General features: G+C 41.5%; 7 protein-coding genes across 7 annotated transcripts; 3 read left to right on the plus strand and 4 right to left on the minus strand.

Annotated features, from left to right (window-relative positions):
* The first annotated feature begins 31 nt into the window (after nt 1-31).
* On the plus strand, nt 32-2,487 carry BCR41DRAFT_426231 (hypothetical protein). The gene is made up of 2 exons (XM_022030704.1): nt 32-1,382; nt 1,569-2,487. The coding sequence occupies exons 1-2, from the start codon at nt 437-439 to the stop codon at nt 2,465-2,467; spliced, it is 1,845 nt and encodes a 614-aa protein (XP_021876126.1). The 5' UTR covers nt 32-436; the 3' UTR covers nt 2,468-2,487.
* A 1,059-nt stretch (nt 2,488-3,546) lies between these two features.
* BCR41DRAFT_313757 (snare associated Golgi protein-domain-containing protein) lies at nt 3,547-4,974 on the plus strand (the record flags this gene model as incomplete). The annotated part of the gene is made up of 4 exons (XM_022021153.1): nt 3,547-3,674; nt 3,946-4,039; nt 4,138-4,258; nt 4,421-4,974. Coding segments are annotated over 4 exons (897 nt in total), but the record flags the coding sequence as incomplete, so codon positions are not given.
* Nucleotides 4,975-5,691: 717 nt separating this feature from the next.
* BCR41DRAFT_390245 (hypothetical protein) lies at nt 5,692-7,928 on the plus strand. The gene is made up of 2 exons (XM_022028200.1): nt 5,692-6,710; nt 6,831-7,928. Exons 1-2 carry the CDS (start codon nt 6,124-6,126, stop codon nt 7,819-7,821), a joined length of 1,578 nt encoding a protein of 525 aa, XP_021876128.1. The 5' UTR covers nt 5,692-6,123; the 3' UTR covers nt 7,822-7,928.
* A 1,537-nt stretch (nt 7,929-9,465) lies between these two features.
* On the minus strand, nt 9,466-10,042 carry BCR41DRAFT_284544 (hypothetical protein; the record flags this gene model as incomplete). Its single annotated transcript, XM_022020261.1, has 2 exons — nt 9,466-9,722; nt 9,829-10,042. Coding segments are annotated over 2 exons (471 nt in total), but the record flags the coding sequence as incomplete, so codon positions are not given.
* A 4,085-nt stretch (nt 10,043-14,127) lies between these two features.
* BCR41DRAFT_313777 (emp24/gp25L/p24 family/GOLD-domain-containing protein) lies at nt 14,128-15,195 on the minus strand (the record flags this gene model as incomplete). Its single annotated transcript, XM_022021156.1, has 4 exons — nt 14,128-14,249; nt 14,384-14,590; nt 14,704-14,836; nt 15,004-15,195. The coding sequence occupies 4 exons, from the start codon at nt 15,193-15,195 to the stop codon at nt 14,128-14,130; spliced, it is 654 nt and encodes a 217-aa protein (XP_021876130.1).
* Nucleotides 15,196-16,115: 920 nt separating this feature from the next.
* Nucleotides 16,116-17,377, minus strand: BCR41DRAFT_375226 (YjeF N-terminal domain-containing protein; the record flags this gene model as incomplete). Its single annotated transcript, XM_022026931.1, has 2 exons — nt 16,116-16,574; nt 16,718-17,377. The coding sequence occupies 2 exons, from the start codon at nt 17,375-17,377 to the stop codon at nt 16,116-16,118; spliced, it is 1,119 nt and encodes a 372-aa protein (XP_021876131.1).
* Nucleotides 17,378-18,272: 895 nt separating this feature from the next.
* Nucleotides 18,273-18,943, minus strand: BCR41DRAFT_375227 (hypothetical protein; the record flags this gene model as incomplete). Its single annotated transcript, XM_022026932.1, has 2 exons — nt 18,273-18,703; nt 18,829-18,943. The coding sequence occupies 2 exons, from the start codon at nt 18,941-18,943 to the stop codon at nt 18,273-18,275; spliced, it is 546 nt and encodes a 181-aa protein (XP_021876132.1).
* Nucleotides 18,944-19,129: the final 186 nt, after the last annotated feature.

The raw sequence follows: 19,129 nt of genomic DNA on the forward strand, positions 1-19,129 counted from the left end.
AACCTATTTCCTTTTGCTCTTTCTTTTTTTTTTTTTTTATTATTCATAAGCCTCTTGGTTAGACAAAGCTCAACCTCTCTTGACCTCCATTTTCTCTTCTCATCTTTGTCTTTTTCTCTCTTTCCCCTTCATCCGTCACTTACATCTGTGCTGCACTGCACCCGCTTGGCCGCGTTTTTTTCCCTTTTTATTTTTATACTTTCATTTCTCGCGCTATATACCCCACCCCTGCCCATCCTCCTTCTCTGCCATCACTTGTACAAACACACCATTTCCATCCTCCCCCAGCTCATCTTTTGAAACGCTCATCTCTTTCTTACGTTTTTTTCTCCTCCATCTTCCTCCATCCTTTCATCTACCTTTCTTTCTCTTTTCTTCTGTTTCTTCGAAAAAGAATATTTATTCTCATCGCAGGCGTAACTGAAATAAATAAAGCATGGCAACAGCAACACTGGCGTCCTTGATGGAAGGCGCTCAGCGTGAAGACCCACGTGCGCAGTATCTACTTGGCAAGTACTATGAAGAAGGTCAGGAGGGATCCCAGAAAAATCCAGGTCAAGCTCTACAATGGTATACAAAGGCTGCCTACAATGGCGAAAACGATGCCCTCTTCCGAGCAGGCTATTGTTATGAAAATGGTATTGGTACAGCCGTCAATCTCAAAGGAGCAGAAGATTGGTACCTTGCAGCTGCGAACAAGGGACATCTTGAGGCACAATTTCATCTTGCAGAACTCTATAGCCGTGGAGGGCCTGGAGTGGCCAAGAATTCCAAAGCAGCATTTGATCTGTATCTAAAGGCGGCCTATGCAAGTCATACAGCCTCGACACGAAGAGTTGGGGAATGTTTGATGCGAGGAGAAGGTTGTCAAGCCACTGCAGAGGGTGCTTCCATGTGGCTCGAAACCGCTGCTAAGAATGGAGATGCAAAATCAACAATTCGTTTAGCAGAACTTTATACGACAGGTGTAGGAGCCGAGTTTCCACCAGATGCAGAAAAGGCCTTTGGATGGTGGATGACGGCTGCAACGGCTGTGGAAGGTTCAATTGATGTGATTGACAAGTCCTTAGCACAGTTCAAGGTCGCAGATTGTTTATTGAATGGCAAAGGGACAGAAGCGAACCAGCAAGTGGGGATGCAGTGGTTGATTCAATCTGCACAGGAGGGTCACCCAGAGGCAATGCATGTCTATGCAAAGATTCTGAACAACCCATTATCACCCGATGTCCCCAAGGATACTGTTCAAGCAATGGAATGGCTCGAAAGGGCTGCAACAGCAGGATGGCCAGAATCGCTGTTGAGCTTAGGAAATGCACATCAGTATGGAATGTATGGTAAAGCCATTGATTTTGATCAAGCATTTTATTTTTATGAAAAGTCTGGTAAGTAAAATAGCACCCCGTTTATTTTTGTGTTTTTTTTTCATTTTTTTTTTTTTTTTTTTTTTACTATAACTACTGCTATTATTATATAAAAAGAGAAAAAAAAAAGGGTGCAACAAGAATGTCAACGATTTGTCTCATCAATCTATCTATAAATCTATATTCGTATATAAATATATAATATAGCCGAGAAGGGCAATGGAAAGGCAATGGCGACATTAGGCAACATGTATTCACAAGGATTGGGAACGACAAAGTCACCAGAAAAGGCATTCGAGTGGTGGCTCAAAGCTGCACAGCTTGGGGTGCCAGTAGCTCAGAACGAGATTGGATACTGCTACAGGGATGGCTGGGGTACAAATCAGAATCTGAAGGGAGCAGTCGAATGGTTCACAGCTGCAGCCAACAATGGACATGCAGACGCATGTTGTGCTCTTGCATTATCATACATCAATGGACGAGGAGTGCAGGCTAATATGGAGATGGCGTTTGAATGGTTCAACAAGGGAGCAGAGCTGGGATCTGGCAAGGCCATGTACAATCTTGGTATGATGTATAAGAAGGGTGATTTCGTGCAAAAGGATGACAAGAAAAAGTTTGCATGGTATGAAAACGCACTCCGGAATAACTATGAAGAGGCAGCTTATGACTTGGGAGTATGCTATCTTAACGGCGAAAGTGGATCCAAGGACCCTGTGAAGGCACGGGAGCTATTTGTAAGAGCTCATAACAATGCCAGCTCTGCAGAGGCATGCATTAACCTTGCGGCTATGGCGGTGAACGAGAGAAATGACTGGGCTGAAGCTTTTGAATGGCAGATGGCGGCAGCAAGTAAAGGCCATGCTATTGGAATGCGTCGTGTAGCTATCATGTATAAGGAAGGCAAGGGCGTCAGCGTTAATCCCAAGGAGTCATTCTCGTGGTTCTTGCGAGCAGCACAAGCTGGGGATGTCCCCTCGATGGGTCATCTTGCTAATTGTTACAAGACTGGGTTTGGAACGGAAAAGAGCCCGGAAAATGCAACGACGTGGGAGATCAAGGCAATGCAGGGTCAAGTGGTTGCACAGGGAGCCAATTTCAAGTAATGATTTATATTCTTTTTTATAAAAAAAAAAAAAAAAAGTGGTAGAGATGATATAACAAAATTATAGAAAGTAAGAAAGTAAGGAGAAAAAAAAAAAGTAATAAACCCCTACACTAATCGCGTTGAGCTCCTCACAAAAAAAAATTGTAGGAACATGGTTTGCGAAATGAATGAAATTCTAAACTTCATGGCAAAGTTAGAAGGTAGTCACATAGCTCAAGCAATACTCAAGCAAATACGTCGTGACTTTAGTCGAAAGAAACAGATGCATGGGTTTCATTTTGTTCATTCATCTTTTTTCTTTGTTTCCTTTTCTCTTCTTGACCAACGAAAAAGCGCTTTCCTTAGTTACTGTTTAGACTAACAGCCTCATACATTCTGAAAGCAATCCATATAAGATAAACAATCATGGACCAACAACGGTTACAGGATAATGAACAGCGAAAACCACTGCTGTCTCAATCACAACAACCATCTGGTTCCTATAACACATTGTCAACAGTATCAACATATATCCCTACCAGCCATCATGATCAGAACAAATCATCATCATCGTCATCATCATCGATATCACCCTTATCATCATTGACAAATTCTCAACAATACCATGAAGATGAAAATGATATCAACAAGAACATATCCAAGGATGACAATAGTTCCTCAGGATGGAAAGCTCGGTTTCATACAATCTCCAAATTCTTTCAGGGTTTGGGCAAGTTTTTTTTGATTCTTGCAGTGGGCACTATCATCCTCGTTCTAGTCTTACAATATACATTACCAAGGGTTGATGAGTATGTATTGTCTTTTAAAACAAAAGAAAGGAAAGGAAGAGAAAATGAACTAGCAGATGATGCCACATCTTGTACCTCTCCTGATTTTGCTGCGCTCTTTACCAGAAAGACAAAAAAAAAAAAAAAAAAAGAGAGCACAGCTGATTAGACTGCAGCTGCGCTTCCCATTCCTATATGACCGTTGAGCCAGAATATATTTTATTTTTCGGCAGATAATTGGGTATCAAGGTTTAAAGTACCTTTGGATGGTCACTCATACGTTTTTGTTATATTTTATATTAAACTTAGGGAACAACGCAAGGACTTGCATTTCCCACATTCATTAGAAGACCTGGAGGCTTTACGCAAGATCCTTGTTGTATATATGGATAAACACTATTATCGGGTCATGTTTGGATTCCTAACCATTTATCTTTAGTAAGTAATTCAGGAGATTTTTCTTTACTGATGCTTTGTATCACATTCATTTCCTTCCTTCTCTCTCTTCCTCCCCCCCTTTTTTTTATGATGACTATTGCCACTCCAGCATTTTTTGTTCAACGAATGGACGAATGGAACGTCTCCCCTGCAAAAAAAAAAAAAAAAAAAAAATTCAGCAATGTAAATATGATATATGATGACATATCTGATTTTTTATTTTTTTACGCCATGCATCATAACAAAATGCATCATGATGATTATTTAACAGCTTGCAGACATTTTCGGTACCAGGAAGTATGTGGCTCAGTATCCTTGGAGGAGCATTGTTTAAATTCTGGATCGCTTTACTCATAGTTTCTATGGTGGGTATATGTCTATGATGTGGTTGTGTACGTTGTCTATTGCCTTGATCTGATAAAATTAAACAAGCTTTTTTTTTTTTTTGGACGATATATAATAGGCATCAGCAGTAGGTGCAACCAATTGCTATCTGCTTTCAAGGCATTTCTTCTCCAAACTGGTGAAACGAAAGTTTGGTGAACGGATGGACAAGTGGAATACTCAGGTATATACTATAAACGGTGATGATATCATGGCATAAACCTGATAATATTTCATCCGGAATAGGTGTCCGTGCGGAGATTTATTATGGACTGCTGATCAGAAAAATTTATACCTCCAACCAATTGTTTTGAATCCATGTAAAAAAAAAAAAAAAAAAAAAAAAAAAAAATCCTAGTTAGAGAGACACCGCAATAACTTGATGAGTTATATCATTCTACTTCGTCTCGCACCATTCCCTCCAAATTGGTTTGTCAACATCTGCTCTCCTCATCTTGGAGTCCCACTATGGCCTGAGTTTTTCATTGGGACATTGATTGGTGTTACCGCTCCATCTGTAGTGCATGTCCAGGCAGGAATGGTCCTTGAAAAGCTTGTGGAGGATCATTCGTCCGGCGTCAATATTTTTACGTTCAAAAACATTGCAATGTTGGTTGCCGTTGCTGCTCTGGCAGCACTACCGGTCCTGATCCGATGGGTTTTGGCCAGGTACGAAGCCAAGAAGGTTGGGATTGATGTGGATGCACTCGACCAAGAAGAAGAAGGAAGAGTCAGTCGCGCTAGTATCAGCGAAACAGACCCTATCTTGGAACCCTTGGATCCAACAGGGGTGATTATTCCTCCAGAGAATCAACACTTCTTGCGGAAGACTCTGTCTCACACTTTACCAGGCCACCATCGTCAAGAACAGCGACCTCATCACCCTTCGCAACCTCGATCATTATCTCACTCGTAAGGAGACTTGCTATCACTTTCTTCCTCTCCCTCACTCTTTTTTGGATTATAAGCCAAATTAGGGAGAGGATCTGAATAACAACTTATGAGGGAAAGTAGTCCTCTACGGCACTGTTTAGCTTCCGAAAAGGCGGTCAAGGGTTGTTATATCTGTGTAAATTTATAGAAGGCAAGGAGAAAATAAAGAATTGCTGAGGTGAGTGACTAATTAGTCACATTGATAATAATTTATGTCGACAAAGTTAATATATTGTGTATAATTTGTGTTGGAGGTCGAAGAAAAGGAAGCCGCTGCGCCCAAAAAAAAAAAAAAAAAAAAAAAAAGAAAAAAAAAATTACGAACGGGAGCTGATGTCATTGGACTTTTTTTTTTTTTTTTTTGCGGAAAAAGATAACCTCAATGGATCCGCCGCTGAGAATCCATTTGCTCACATTACATGCACTGCATGGTCAAGTGTTGGATTGGCTTGCATGTGCGCAGCATGAAAAATCAATTGTGTAAGTCAAAAGGACGTGATATTGCGCGTAACAAAAAAAATGTCATCCGCCCATGCACCCACTCCTCTTTCGCTTTGTCTCACACTACAGACGGGTTCTTTTTCACTGTCATTGCAGGTCATTCGACTTACATTCTCAGCGTCATTCCCATTCTCTTTTGCATAAACACCTCTTCTGTCCTCTTTTTCTCTTCCTCTCCTTTTTTTTTTTTTTTTTTTTTTTTTTTTCTTCCTTTTACTCTCTCTTTTCTTTTTTGTCAAACAGCAACAATACCTAAAAGACAAGGCATGCTCACAGGACTATCGCCTGCTCCATCACGTTTCTTCTTTTGAACCTCCTCTCAGACACATGTTAAACCATTCTCCTCCTTTTTCTTCTCCTTCTTTTTACTCTTACTCTTTCTCTTACTCTTTCTCTTTCTTTTCCTTATTATTCTTCAACTTCAACTCCTCTTAACCTACTTCTTTTATTTTCTCACGGGAAAACAGGAGGCTATTGCACCAAACTCAAAAGTCTTCAATTGAAGAAAAAGCAACGAGCAATCCTGAATAACGCAGCGCCCTTCCTTCCTAAACCTCTTTAGACTGTCTCCAAGCCATACGGTTGGAGCTATCTTAAGCACAAATTTATATTTATATTTATATTACCAGCCATGAGTTCATCGGACAGCACAGCTGGATCAGATTTTGAATTGGTCCATGATACTCACTTGTTGGATAATTTGAGTCGAGTCTCGGTTAATCATACTGAGCAAGCAGAAGGCACTTGTGGAGATATATTTACTTTTTCAATCCCAACTACGTCCATCAGCGGTAGTAGTAGTTATAGCGGCCATAACAATAGTGACAGCAGTGCTGATACCTTGAATCATAGAAAACCATCAATAGCCACAACAACAACAACAACAACAACAACTGTAACGACAATAGCAACGGCAGTGTCAGAATCAGAATCAGAATCAGAAACAGAAACAGAAACAGAAGCAGAAACAGGATCAGAAAGGATAACAACCTCAGAAATGAATAGGACGACCCAAAGCACCATCAGCAACAATGCTCTGATCGCAACGGATAACAAATCAAAGCAATTGAGCCCTTCAGACAAAAACGATAAAAGCCAAAATGCGGATGCAGATTGCTGTGACCCCTTCTGCGCTATCTGTCTGGATCGAATACAGCCTCGACATCATGCAAAAGGCACCCTTGCCTGTCGCCATGAGTTTCATTTGTCATGCATATCGTACGTTTGGCTGCATTTTTATTTTTATTTTTATTTTTTTATTTTTTTTTTAATTATTCATACATGTTCGATATAACTAAGAGACATTTTTTTTTTATCATGTATGTGTGTATACAACAGAATGGCATTCTCAATGAGTAAAGATATGGTGTGTCCCCTCTGTCGATATGTACACAAGGATCAACCGTTCATGAACTTGGATTCGGAAGATGATATCAAACCTACATCAACGACTACTGCAACGACCACCATGTCAACGATGACAACAAGTTCAATACACTATCGACGTCTTTTCCAACGGCCACAACAGCAACAGCAACAGCAACAGCAACATCATCCATTTTCACATCCTCCTCCTACTCTATCATCAATGTCAACTCTTCATGAACATCCGACCAGCGGTACTATTCTCTCGATGATGCCTTCACTCTTTGAAGCCTCCATAGGCCATGGCCCAACTGCAGGTACGATCCGTACTTCACCTGATGGCATCTTTTTGAAAACATCCACGTGGCTACTGCTCTATGCGATGCCTTTCACTGTTGCACTTTGCTTCTTGGCCTTTGTCCTCGGAAAGGTGGAGACTATGTGGTCAAAGGTCTCATGTTTAATTGGCGCTGCAATTTGTTATATGGTCTGTTGGGGCCTTGTGGTGGCGATCATGGATCCTGATCATGAAGCACGAGCTATCTTGAACCGATTGAATGAGATGCAAGAGCAACAACAACAACAACAACAAGTTGGTAGCATCACAAACATGAGTATTAACACACGCGGTAGCAGTAGTATGAGTGTCAGTAGTGGCAGTGATAATAATGTTCACGACAGTATATTGACCGCATCCACCATTAGAAACGTGGATAACGACACTATCTCTGAAACATTATATGAATCAAGGATTGATCCTGCAATCGATACTAGTACATTCGATCTAAATCTAGCTTCTTTGCCGGGATCATCATCATCATCAGGACCGCCAACTCTAGATGTCCCTCAAGACTTCTCTTGGACTGAGTGGGTTCATCAGATATATACTCAGGTTCTCCAGAATAGAGTAAAGGACCTGGCTGCTATTCTGGACGATATTCCAGACATGATGGGTGAATGGTGATTTGAGTTTTTTTTATTTTTTTTTATTTTTTTACTTTTTTATTTTTTTAATAAGGCCATCTTTAAAGCACTATCAATAAAAGCTTTTCTAAAGAGTGTTTAACCGAGCTAAAATGAGGCACCTACTTTCATCATCATGCGGCAAACATTGTGTATAGTTCAGGGGGGAGAAAGTCATACGAACGAGATCATCGAACACCTTTTTTTTTATTTTTATTTTGGAATTGAGTTTATTAATTAAGTCATAAGCGAAGGGTGTGATAGACATAAAAAAAAAATCCCTTCGAACGCGAGAGGCAACGAGGGGGTATAAGACAATCAACTGCTGCATCTATAACAACAGGTATTCCGGGCCGCGCAAGGAAAACAGGACGTAAATGTTCACATGTAACGATACAACGATTTGTAAGAAAATAAAATAATGAAATAAAAAAAAAAATAAAAAAAAATACAGGATGGGAATGCAAAAATAAAATAAAAATAAAATAAACAGGATGGGATGGGACGAGATGGAATGGAATGGAATAGAATAAGGATATTTCCTCGCGCAACATAAAAAATAATTGAGGATACTTTGAGCAACCCCACGTTACATCGGATGAGGGACAAAGCCTTGCTCGGGGTGGGCTACTGGTGTTGATACCACTCCTGCTACTGTCGCTTCAATCGTACTCATTGGTATCACAGAAGTCATCATCCCATGCCCATGGACAAGGGTGCTGTCTCCTGTTGTTGGAACTAAGTACGTATGCATACCGCTCACAACAGCGCCAGTCTGTTGAGCTAGCGGTTGCTGTTGCGCAATTACCATGGGATCAATCGCAACAGGGCTATGAACCATACCGGGTGGTGAGGATACACCATGTCCTGCTATTGAACTCAGCGACATCGTCACATCCATATTCATCGCCATAGGCACTGCTACCGTTCCAGGCATTACAGGATGCCCAACACCATTCATTGGAGAAGGAAGCGATGTGGGTCCAGTTAGAGTCGACGATGGCAGTGCTGCTGATGTTGAGAACCCTGGAGTACCGGTCGGAGTTGCCTGGAGACTCGAATTCCCAGAAGAGATTGTGACTCCAGGCATACTCAAAACTTGTTGAGGTGATTGCTGAGTCGGCGGCTGTGGCTGTGGCTGTGGCGGCTGTGACAAATGCTGTTGCTGCTGCTGCTGCTGCTGCTGCTGCTGTTGTTGTTGTTGTTGTTGTTGTTGTTGTTGTTGTTGTTGTTGTTGCGGGAATGTGCCGGTGGCCACCGACATTTTTTGACCGTCTAATGCAGACATTGATGCACTTGTCATCACCATTGATATTGACGGAACAGATGATGTAGATGAGTGACTGGATATTGTCGGTTTAATGATGGTGCTGGGAGTATTAAATCCTGAGCTGTATCCTGACGGCGTCGCTATCGTTCCCGGACTAGGTGAGTTTGTTCCAGATGACAGTGAATTCGCCGTCAAAAGACCTACATCTATAGTTGATTCAGGTATCATAGCCATATTAAAGTCTGTGTGTTGATTATGTTGACTTTGTTGACGCTGATGTCCATGATTCCTGGCGCCTCTTATTGATCCAGCTGTAAAATCGGGATGATACGGGTGACTATAATGTGGATACTGTTGTCCAGACGCTGTACCGGTAGATCCTGGGGTAGTCGAAGCTCCGGTACTCATATCTGAAGAGGACCCTGGTGTAGTCGCGTTAGATCCAGGTCCACGCAGTGCTCGAGAATGGCCAGTACGTTTAGCCTCATGTGCAAGCTCATGCTTCTTGAGAGAACGAGCATGATAGTATGCCTTGGGACAACCCTCCACAGGACAGATGAATGGCCGTACATTGGAGTGGGTCTTGGTATGTGTGGTTAACGAATCTGGCCGTGAAAATTTTTTGTCGCATCCTATAATAATAATTAAAAGCAGAAAAAAAAAAAAAAAAGTAACTGGTTAACATACATTCATCCCTAGTTCATGAATGTGTTTTCTAGAATGCCATGAAGTGCTTACCAGGAACTAGACATTTGAAAGGCCTCTCTCCAGTGTGTGTACGCAGATGATTATACATCTTGTGTCTCTTCGTGAACGGCTTTTGCCGCCTGTGACATCCCTGCCAGTCACAGCTATAGCAAGCTTTCCCGCTCCCAATATGGCTTCCAGTAACGTGTTCATTCAACTTTTCCATAGAATCAAACGGAGTGTTGCAGTCTCCCCACAGACAGACCAGCTGTTGTGGTGCATCTGGACCTGTACTCGATCCGTTGTCGCCGGCAGTTGCGCTGGACGATCCTTTCCGTAGTGTTGGTGATCGAGATGTTTGCCCGTTGACTTCCGCCTCGTCATCATTATCCTCATCTTCAGCATCGTCCTCATTTTCTTCATCCTCTTCATCAGCCTCATCATCCTCATCGTCATCATTATTGTTGGGAGCGGCAGTAGAGGCCTGTGTTGCTGGTGGTGACTTTGAATCTGTTGTTGATTGATGTTGCGAAGTAACATGATTCTCCAAAGGCTCTTCTTTAACTGCCTCTTGTGCTCCAGACAATGGCTGTGGTGTTGGTAATGGTGGTGGTCCACTTGGGGTAGGTAGGATCTTTAAGGTGCCAGCCTGCTGATGACCTTGTGAAGAAGGGGGGTCAGAATGAGGAGCAGCTAAGAAGAAAAAAAAAATTGGACGAGTTAGTATATGGTCAATCTCCTATACCAGACTCTCAGTCTCGCTCTAACTACATTTATATGTTTTGCGTCTTACTGTGTAGTTCAGAATCCTCTTTTACTTCGATCTTGGGTTGACTGGCTCTTCGCAAGGCAATAGAATCCTCCATTTGTCGTTTGTACTGCATCACCTTTTCAATTAACTCAAGTTTCGATAGACCAGCAAGCTCAAGACGTGTGGAATTGGGATCCATAGCTTCCATGCTCTCAGATTGGGCTGTCACTGCAGGCTGAGGATCGTTTATGTTGTGAAGCTTGAAGTTGGATGAAACTTCCATGATCGTGTCCATTAAAGAATTACTAATAGGTCCCATCGTGGGTGATGGCCCTGAAAGTGGTCCTGGAGAATATATATGCCCTAATTCTGTTGGGGATGCCAATGCGGAAAGGGAAGGCATAGCACGTGCTTGGATATCAGCAACATTAATCTTCAGCCCAGCAGTAGCTGTTGTTCTAGGAGAGCGGCTCTGGTGAGGCTCGATATCGGTTCTATGCATACTCTGATAAATAATCTGTTCCTTAGCCGCCATCTTTTGCTGTTGTTGTTGTAAGAAAAAGTCCTGGTTCTGTAGGAGAATCCGCTGTTCGGGTGAATGGTGTCCAGATGATGGATGACGACGATGACCCTTTGAAGAGTCAGCAAGCGAAACAATTGCGCCCTCCGGTGGGGTGAACGCAGGTGTAGATGTCGTGCTTAGTGGGAGAGGCTGCATAGAGGGAACCAAAGGCGTGAAGGCTGCCATAGACTCTGTGGAAGAAAGAGAAGTTGAATACGCCATTTCTGCGTGTGAAATAGTTGTTGGCGCATTTGAATTATCCAGCTCCACATTGCCTTGAGTAGCAAGGTTAGGTTGTTGCTGCTGTCGCTGCTGCTGCTGCTGCTGCTGTTGTTGTTGTTGCTGTTGCTGTTGCTGTTGCTGTTGCTGTTGCTGAGCCAAAATAAGGTGTGGGTTCATTGTAGGGCCGCTAGAAAGGAGCTGATCCTGTGTCATAGCCATGGGTGTTAAATTATGATTAACAGGCAAGATAAGACCCATCCCTGAATCAGCTGGACTGATAACTCCTTGCTGCACCGTACCCATGGCTGCTGCCATAATGTGTTGAACTTGTTGCTGATGTTGCTGGTGTTGCTGTTGGATTTGCAGCTGCTCTTGCAAGTGTTGTTGTTGCTGCATCTGTACATTTAACATTTGAATATCGATGGGTGTGACATGTCCATCAAGCGACAGCTGGTGACGATGCAATCCCCCGCTTTGGGCAGGAGATTGTTGTGAAGGAATCACTGGCGCTTCTGCAGGGACCGTTTGAACATTGATTTGCGACTGCTGCAAAAGTAAGCTATTAGGATTCAATGGCATCTCTGACTTTGGTGTGCTGTTGGTGAGTATTTGTTGGACGTGCTGTTGCTGCATCTGTTGCTGAAAATGCTGTTGTTGCTGTTGTTGTTGCTGTTGTTGTTGCTGTTGTTGTTGCTGTTGTTGTTGCTGTTGCTGCTGCTGTTGTTGTTGCTGTTGTTGCTGTAATTGCTGTTCATGCTGTTGTTGACTAGAATTCATGAAATGGAGCTGCATATTACGCATCTCAACCGCCTGCTGAAATGACATTCCTTGTACTTGGGTCATGGACTGCGGATCCAGTGAGGTAGTTGGTGGACTGACGAGCAGTGTCTGAGGCTGCGATGAAGGTGGACTCATGGGAAGTGTCAATATTTGGGTCTGTTGCTGTGGCTGTAGTGACATATTAGCTTGAAGGGATTGGGGCGATACGCCGCTGCTCCCTTGCAGTATCAAAGATTGGTCTACCAAATGGTGTATCTGCGGTTGTTGCTGTATCTGTGATTGTTGGTGCTGGCCTTGCTCTTGGATTGACTGATTGGCTGTAAAGGGCTGGTTGTTATGTGAGGACTGATCAGACATGACAATTCCCTCCATTGTTTCTATTGTATAAGCTGACATAATTGATCCCTCTGTCCCAAACGAATGATTATGAGCATGAATTGCTGTACTGGACACGACGGGTTGCTGACTGACCATTTGAAGATGCTGTGGTTGCTGCTGTTGTATCTCGCACCCGCCGTTTGAAAGTGGAGAAACTCCATCCTGTACATTAGCTATGGCATTGGATGAAGTTGGAGGGGTCATATTGCTCATATCACTGGGATTGCTGTTCATGAGATGAAGGTAATCGCTATTGGTATGATGGATGGCTTGGTCATTAAGGGCAGAAGTGAAGCCTGTAGAGTGAGGTATGAGATCACTCATAGAATGAGCAGAGCGAGCGAATTACTGGTATTGATAGAATTATTGTAAAGATTAGTAACGTACAATCGTACAATAGTCCGCCTCCCCTTTGACAATCAAACAACACAAAAATAAAAATAGCTTCAGAGGACGTACCTAGTGCAATTGGTTTGCAGTACGACTTGATGCTAATTTATCCTTTGCCTTGTTATTAAATTCTATTGAAATAAACCCTGAAAATAAAAAAAATTGCCATGGAGTCAGTATAAACAAAAAAAAAAAAGTAAAGTAAAGACGTAAATAATCAAGGGAAACAAAAAGGGCTTTGAATGCATCGCGTCCATTTTTCCTGTGGGAAGGGTCAAGCAAGGGGATGTGATTTTATTGCCTCTATTTCCTTTTTTCCTGTTTTTGAATAAAGGATAATTACGGGGCAAAACTCCGCAGCATTGTGTTCAGTTACTGGTTCCTTAACAAAGTGCTAATCCAATCGGCTGATCTGATTATACCGAAACTACAATCATCCACTGTAGTCGATTCGTCCACTTTGTTTAAAGTCGTAATCCAACATTAAGGATTAAAAATTGAATGCTTTTTTGTGCCTGCGTAAGTTTTTCTTTACGTTTGTTTCAATACAAGAGAGAGAGAGAGAGAGAGAGAGAGAGAGAGAGAGAGAGAGAGAGAAAGAAGATTTATAGAGATTGAAAAGATAGGATTTAGAGATTGGTGAAGAGATAATAGTGGAACTGAGCATTTACCCCTTGTTCAAGTAGACAGACAATAAGAAGAATATGTATTATATGTGTATTTCAAATGGTGTTTATGTGAATGAGAAGGAGAAAAAACGCCGACAGATGACAAACTAGTTGAAGGAGGTGGTAATTAATAGTGATGTAAAAGAAAAAATAATAATAATAATAATAATAAAAATAAAAAAGAAGAGAGAAACAGAGAGAAAGAGATAAAGGATGATAGAGATGGGATGAATAAAATAAGATAAAAACCAAAGGAGGAGGAAGGGGGGAAGAGGAAAGGGAGAAGGAGAGGAATAAAAGTATGTAAAGGAAAGAATGGATGGGTCAAACGATGTTTGTTTTTGTGAAGGAGGAGACGGCTACCTTGACCCATTCGAGACAATAAAAAAAAAAATCATAACACAACACAGTGATTGAAATTGATTGAATCGACAAATATGTCTTCTCAATATTAAAAACGGCGCTTGTCCGACCAGACAAATACAGGCGGGAAGGGAAAAATATAAAAATTTACTGGGGAAGGATTTATTCCCTCTTAGTGCAAGATTGTTCATCACAGCTCTTATGCATCCTTAATTTATCAACCCATTCCCACGTCTTTAGTCGATCAGTCTCTTCTTGCGGAAGAAGCGCTTGAGATAAAAGATTTGCCAGAGCCCCAGTCCAACTAGAATGAACATCGTCAAGGATGAAAAATACTTGACACGCTCGTTTGTAGATTCTGTTCCAAAATAAAATATAAAAAAAATTAAAAAACAAAAATAAAAATAAAAATAAAAATAAATATTCAAGACATCATTAGTTCCTTATCTTTCGAGTTAATTATTGGTTTCCATCAACAACCGTTACGTTTACCATTCGTGTTGCGCATCTTTTCTTCACGCTCTTTGAGGTGCTCCATATTCGCGATAATATCCTTAACCAAGTCCTCAAGCTTGCGCAACTCCAACTCCATGGGTTTCAATCTTTCTTCCCTAGCAAGCTTCTCATAGTCAATTGTCTCGGATCCGATGTCGAAATCAATGTCCACAACACGCGTGTATCTTGAATCAGGCTTATAACCTTTTATATATATATATACAACGAATATAGAAGAAAAGACGACAAACTGAGTGTAAAGATCTTCTTTCTTTTTGTCATTCTGATGATTTCAAATAATATTCTTATTAAATTACCATCAGCAAGGACATTGGTAAAGCAGGCAAAAACATCACCGGCTCGCTTGGTCAAGAAACTAGCCAATTGACGTCCCTCCGACAACGAGTCCTTTCTCCAAAGTTGATTTTGATGTTCACTGTCGTCCGTAATCTATTATAATAACATCAATAAAAATACGCAAAAGTAAAAAAAAAAAAAAAAAAAAAAAAAAAGTAAGCTCATTGTATATATTTGATAACACTCAGACCTCTGTCAATTAAAAGTCTCTTGTAAAGAGGATAGTGAATAGGCCAAATTAGGTTGCTCTTAATGCTCACCTCAAGCAAGGTCTTCTGATGTGGTCCAGGTCCAACTTTGACCTTAACTACAACATGCGTCTCATCGTCTACATAGTGTGAGATGCAAAATGGAACAGCATCTTCAGGAACCTGAGCAGGCAGCTCAAACTTAATGCCTTGAACCGATGACAAGAACGCAATCACCAAGAACACCGTGACAACGTAAACCATAGAAACGAATCGTGTCATCCTGCTCCAGTTTTGTTTTGTCGTTTTCTTTTTTTTTCTTTTTTTTTTTTTTTCTTCTGTGTGAATATATAATATATTTGTGAGTGTATTGTCCTTGTTTTCTACAGTGATTGATTGTTTCCTTCTCTTACTTTTTTGTTCACAGGAGTCGAATGGTTGTGTGTTCTTACAATTGATGAACAGATTTTTTTTAATACAGTCTGTGACGTGCCACTAAAGAGCGTGCACACAGAGAGACGCGTCTTGTCTTCAATGGTCAGTGCTTTTCATTCAGGCCTAAAAAAAAAAAAAAAAAAAAAAGGCTTCTAGAACTCTGCAATAGGCGATCTTTGTCCCATCTCCTCCCATGAAAAAAAAAAAAGAGGACCTTGCGTCAGGGACGCCTACAGTAAAAAAATAAATAAAATATAAATGTATAATATATATATATATAATCAACTTGGCACATCACCAAATCACCATGTGGTTTCTTCAGGACCACTAAATCACATCCACTGAGGATGACCCGGCTCCGATGGCAACTGCACTACTGAATAGAATATTTATACGCATTTATAGAAATATACTTTCTAAGTAGAATGTCTCTCGACAGTAACATTGTTGGTTTTTGAAACTTTTCCATTGCCCAGTCTTCTTTTTCTTTTCTTTCTTTTTTTTTCTGAAACAAGTGCGCTGGATCATAACCTATCAAGTCTCTTGGTTATGGGCTGTTTTGTCAGCACTGTGGCTTATATCATGCAAAAATGAGGCTTCCCTTAAGTGCAAGAAAATCGACATGCTCTACATGAAAGAACAAGCAGTTGTTAGACGTATGCATTGCATGCATTCAATCATCTAATGTCTAACTCCGAAATCTGTTTATTAACATGTCCCTATGGACATTTTCTTCAATAATATTAATTTTAAAGATATTCTAAGCCCACCAGAAAATCCGCTCCCCAAGGCAATCCCCAGCCTTTTACTCCAGCCTTCTTCCAGCAAGCCCTAGGAATACCTAGATCTGTCAGGAACAACTCTCCCGTTGTGGATCTAGACCGACATCCTGCTTTTGGCGCTCCGAGACAAAGTGTCCATTTGGGACGAATACAGAACTTTGTCTTATCTCCTTGCCCGGTAGTTCCATTCACACCACTAGGCATGTCCAGGCTAAGGATTGGAGCTTTATTGTCGTTAGCCCAATCCATCAGATCACATATCGTCTCCCGCTCATCCGAATCGACAATGTCTCGGACCATATATTGATAGCCGAGCATTCCATCCATAATCAAATCCACGGGTGATGATGCTTGAGGGAGTTCCGCAATTGTGTGAATCAGCTCACCTCCTGCAGCCAAAAATCCTCTTAATTGAGATGACGCCATCTTTTTTTTTTTTTTTTTTTTTTTTTTTTTTTTTCAAGTAATACAACATTATTTAAAAAATAAAAAAAAAATTGTCAAGCTCAATCTTGAAACATGCTACACATTTGAATAAAAAAAATAATAATAAAAAACAATAGTCTTACCGGATAGAGCTGTCCTTCATGATTCGAACCAGCAATGAATGCTAATACTACACATCCATGATTCGACAAGTGTCTTGCGGCGCATAGTGCGTATGCTCCTGTTCGATTGTTGCCTGCTAGAATAACAACTATAGGTGCAGAGTTATGGTTGTTGGGCTGGATTCTCCTTGATCCTCCAAGAGCTTGAAGACACATCATAGCCGCACCACGACCTCCATTTTCGATCATTTGCTCCTCACTCAGACCCATCTCTAAAGCAGACAGTCGTTCGATTTCTTGCATCTGAAGTGGGGTCACAGTTGGACAGGATACGCCTGAAAGGGTCTGAATCTTGACACTTCTTTTCTTCCCGCTTCCTCCAGTACCACTACTGCCATCACCGTTGATTTTAGCACTGATTGTAGATGGAGAGGACGACCCAAGCGCAGCAGAAGCGCTGCCCCCACTTGCTCTCACCCTAACATCTGAAGTAGTGGCCACTGGTGCGGAAGATTCGTCAACGCTGCTACTGTTCCATGAATCATCATCTTCACTCTCATCATCCTCGTCTTCTTCACTCAATCCTGATCCGACATGATTTTTGTTATTCACCTTTTTATATGCAGATCGCTTAGGTGCAGGGTCGAGAACATTTTCCGTTGGTTTAAGTTTTCTAAGCATTGGACTTTCCTCTACTGCTCGTGCTCTATTTGGATTCCGATTCAAATTAACCAACAAGGACTCCGGTGCCGTGTCATCTGCCTCCTGAGAGAACCGTTAAAGCAACGAATGTACATATTAGCATAAAATCCCCATTATTCAAAGTATTAGCAGAACAACCATTCCAACAATCCTACATACTCGAATTTCAGCAAAGACAGCAGCTTTGTCAAAAAGTCCCAAATTGCCCTGGAAATCAAAATCTTCGTCCTTGAAGTCGTCTGTGTCACCTTGTGCCCACTCATGCACCGGTTCCTTATATCTGCGTGAAGACCGCTTGCCTGATAATATGGCAGAAAGATTGAAAACATCGAGAGTTTAATCAGCGGCTGTATGTTGATGACAGAGGTACTTGAGCATGCCCTGCTAGGCTCATAATCCAATTTAAATAGTGCGTGATACTCTCTCAAACTACCTGATGCTGACTTGTGAGAAGGTCGCGGTGAGCCATGATCAGACATATTGTTATTATTGGTACCGTTTACATGATTACTATTACTGTAAGTTGACCTGCGTGCCCTTCTGGGCCCTCGACCCACGGACTCCGTTGCGCTCGAATCTGCAATGGTCTGACTATCATGAGCCTTGTTGGTTTTGGCTTGACTCATTGGCTGAATAAAAAAAAAAAAAAAAAAAAAAAAAAAAAGATGGGCGATGCATATTCAACTATGAATAGATGTCCTTCACTATCATAAGTATAACTTAATTCTTATATTCTAAAAAACTGACCTTGATTAATATATCTAAATCCTCATGTGGCTGCTGCGTCTGCGCGGGCGAAACACTAGGCTTGAACTAATGAAAAACGTCATGAGCCAAGTGAGGCTATTCCCTTTAAACTGAGCGCCGATGCATTTTAAACAAGTGTAGCCCTTACAGAAATGATTGCAGGATCGTGGTAAATCATTCCACTGATACTGCTTCCAGCAGAGATAATCGCAGGATCATGGAATGGCATACTACCACCGCTTTTGGGGCTGCTTACAGACACAGTGCTTGGATGCGGATGAGCTGGCAACTGTCTAGGCGAGGGTGCCACCAAAGTTGCGTGCGTCTGTTCTGGGTGAAGATGCGTTTGATTGGGGTACTGTGATTTAAAAGATGCACCATTGATGGCTGTAGAAATTGAAGTCGATGAAAGCGAAGGTGAGGGGGAAGTTGGTCCCTCAGTCATTGAGCGGGTATCGGGTTGTGTAGGAAGGACTTGGAGGTCTTTGATCTCTCCTCCAGCAACACTAAATGATTTCATGACTCTGACGGTATTTTCTTCAGCATATTGAATCACAACTATTATGAAAATAAACGTAATTATATAAGATATAAGACTTCTTTGTACAGCATGATCCTGTTTTGACATTAGACGAAGACACGTGTAATACCCTTGACAACATAACGAAAATGTATATATTTACCATCTTGCAACATGAGGCGTTGAGTAATTGGATCGACATCTGCTACATGTCCTTTTAAAGACGTACCAGTTGTCAAGAGTACCTTGACACTGAGGCCGATGAACGCAGATGCCATAGAAATGACTTTTTCTGCTCTGAGTTGATGCTTTGATTTGTGCCCGTAATAAAGATAATAGCGAGGTTTGATAATAGCAAAAATCCGGTTTAGAGAAATATCAGACTAAATGACTCTGAAGAGAGAGAGAGAAAAAAGAGGGAAAAGAAGAATGCACATGGAATCAGTCCATCCTTCCGTTGTAGT

The sequence above is a fragment of the Lobosporangium transversale genome, assembly GCF_002105155.1.
Source record: "Lobosporangium transversale strain NRRL 3116 chromosome Unknown BCR41scaffold_63, whole genome shotgun sequence".
NCBI classification, from domain to species: domain Eukaryota; kingdom Fungi; phylum Mortierellomycota; class Mortierellomycetes; order Mortierellales; family Mortierellaceae; genus Lobosporangium; species Lobosporangium transversale.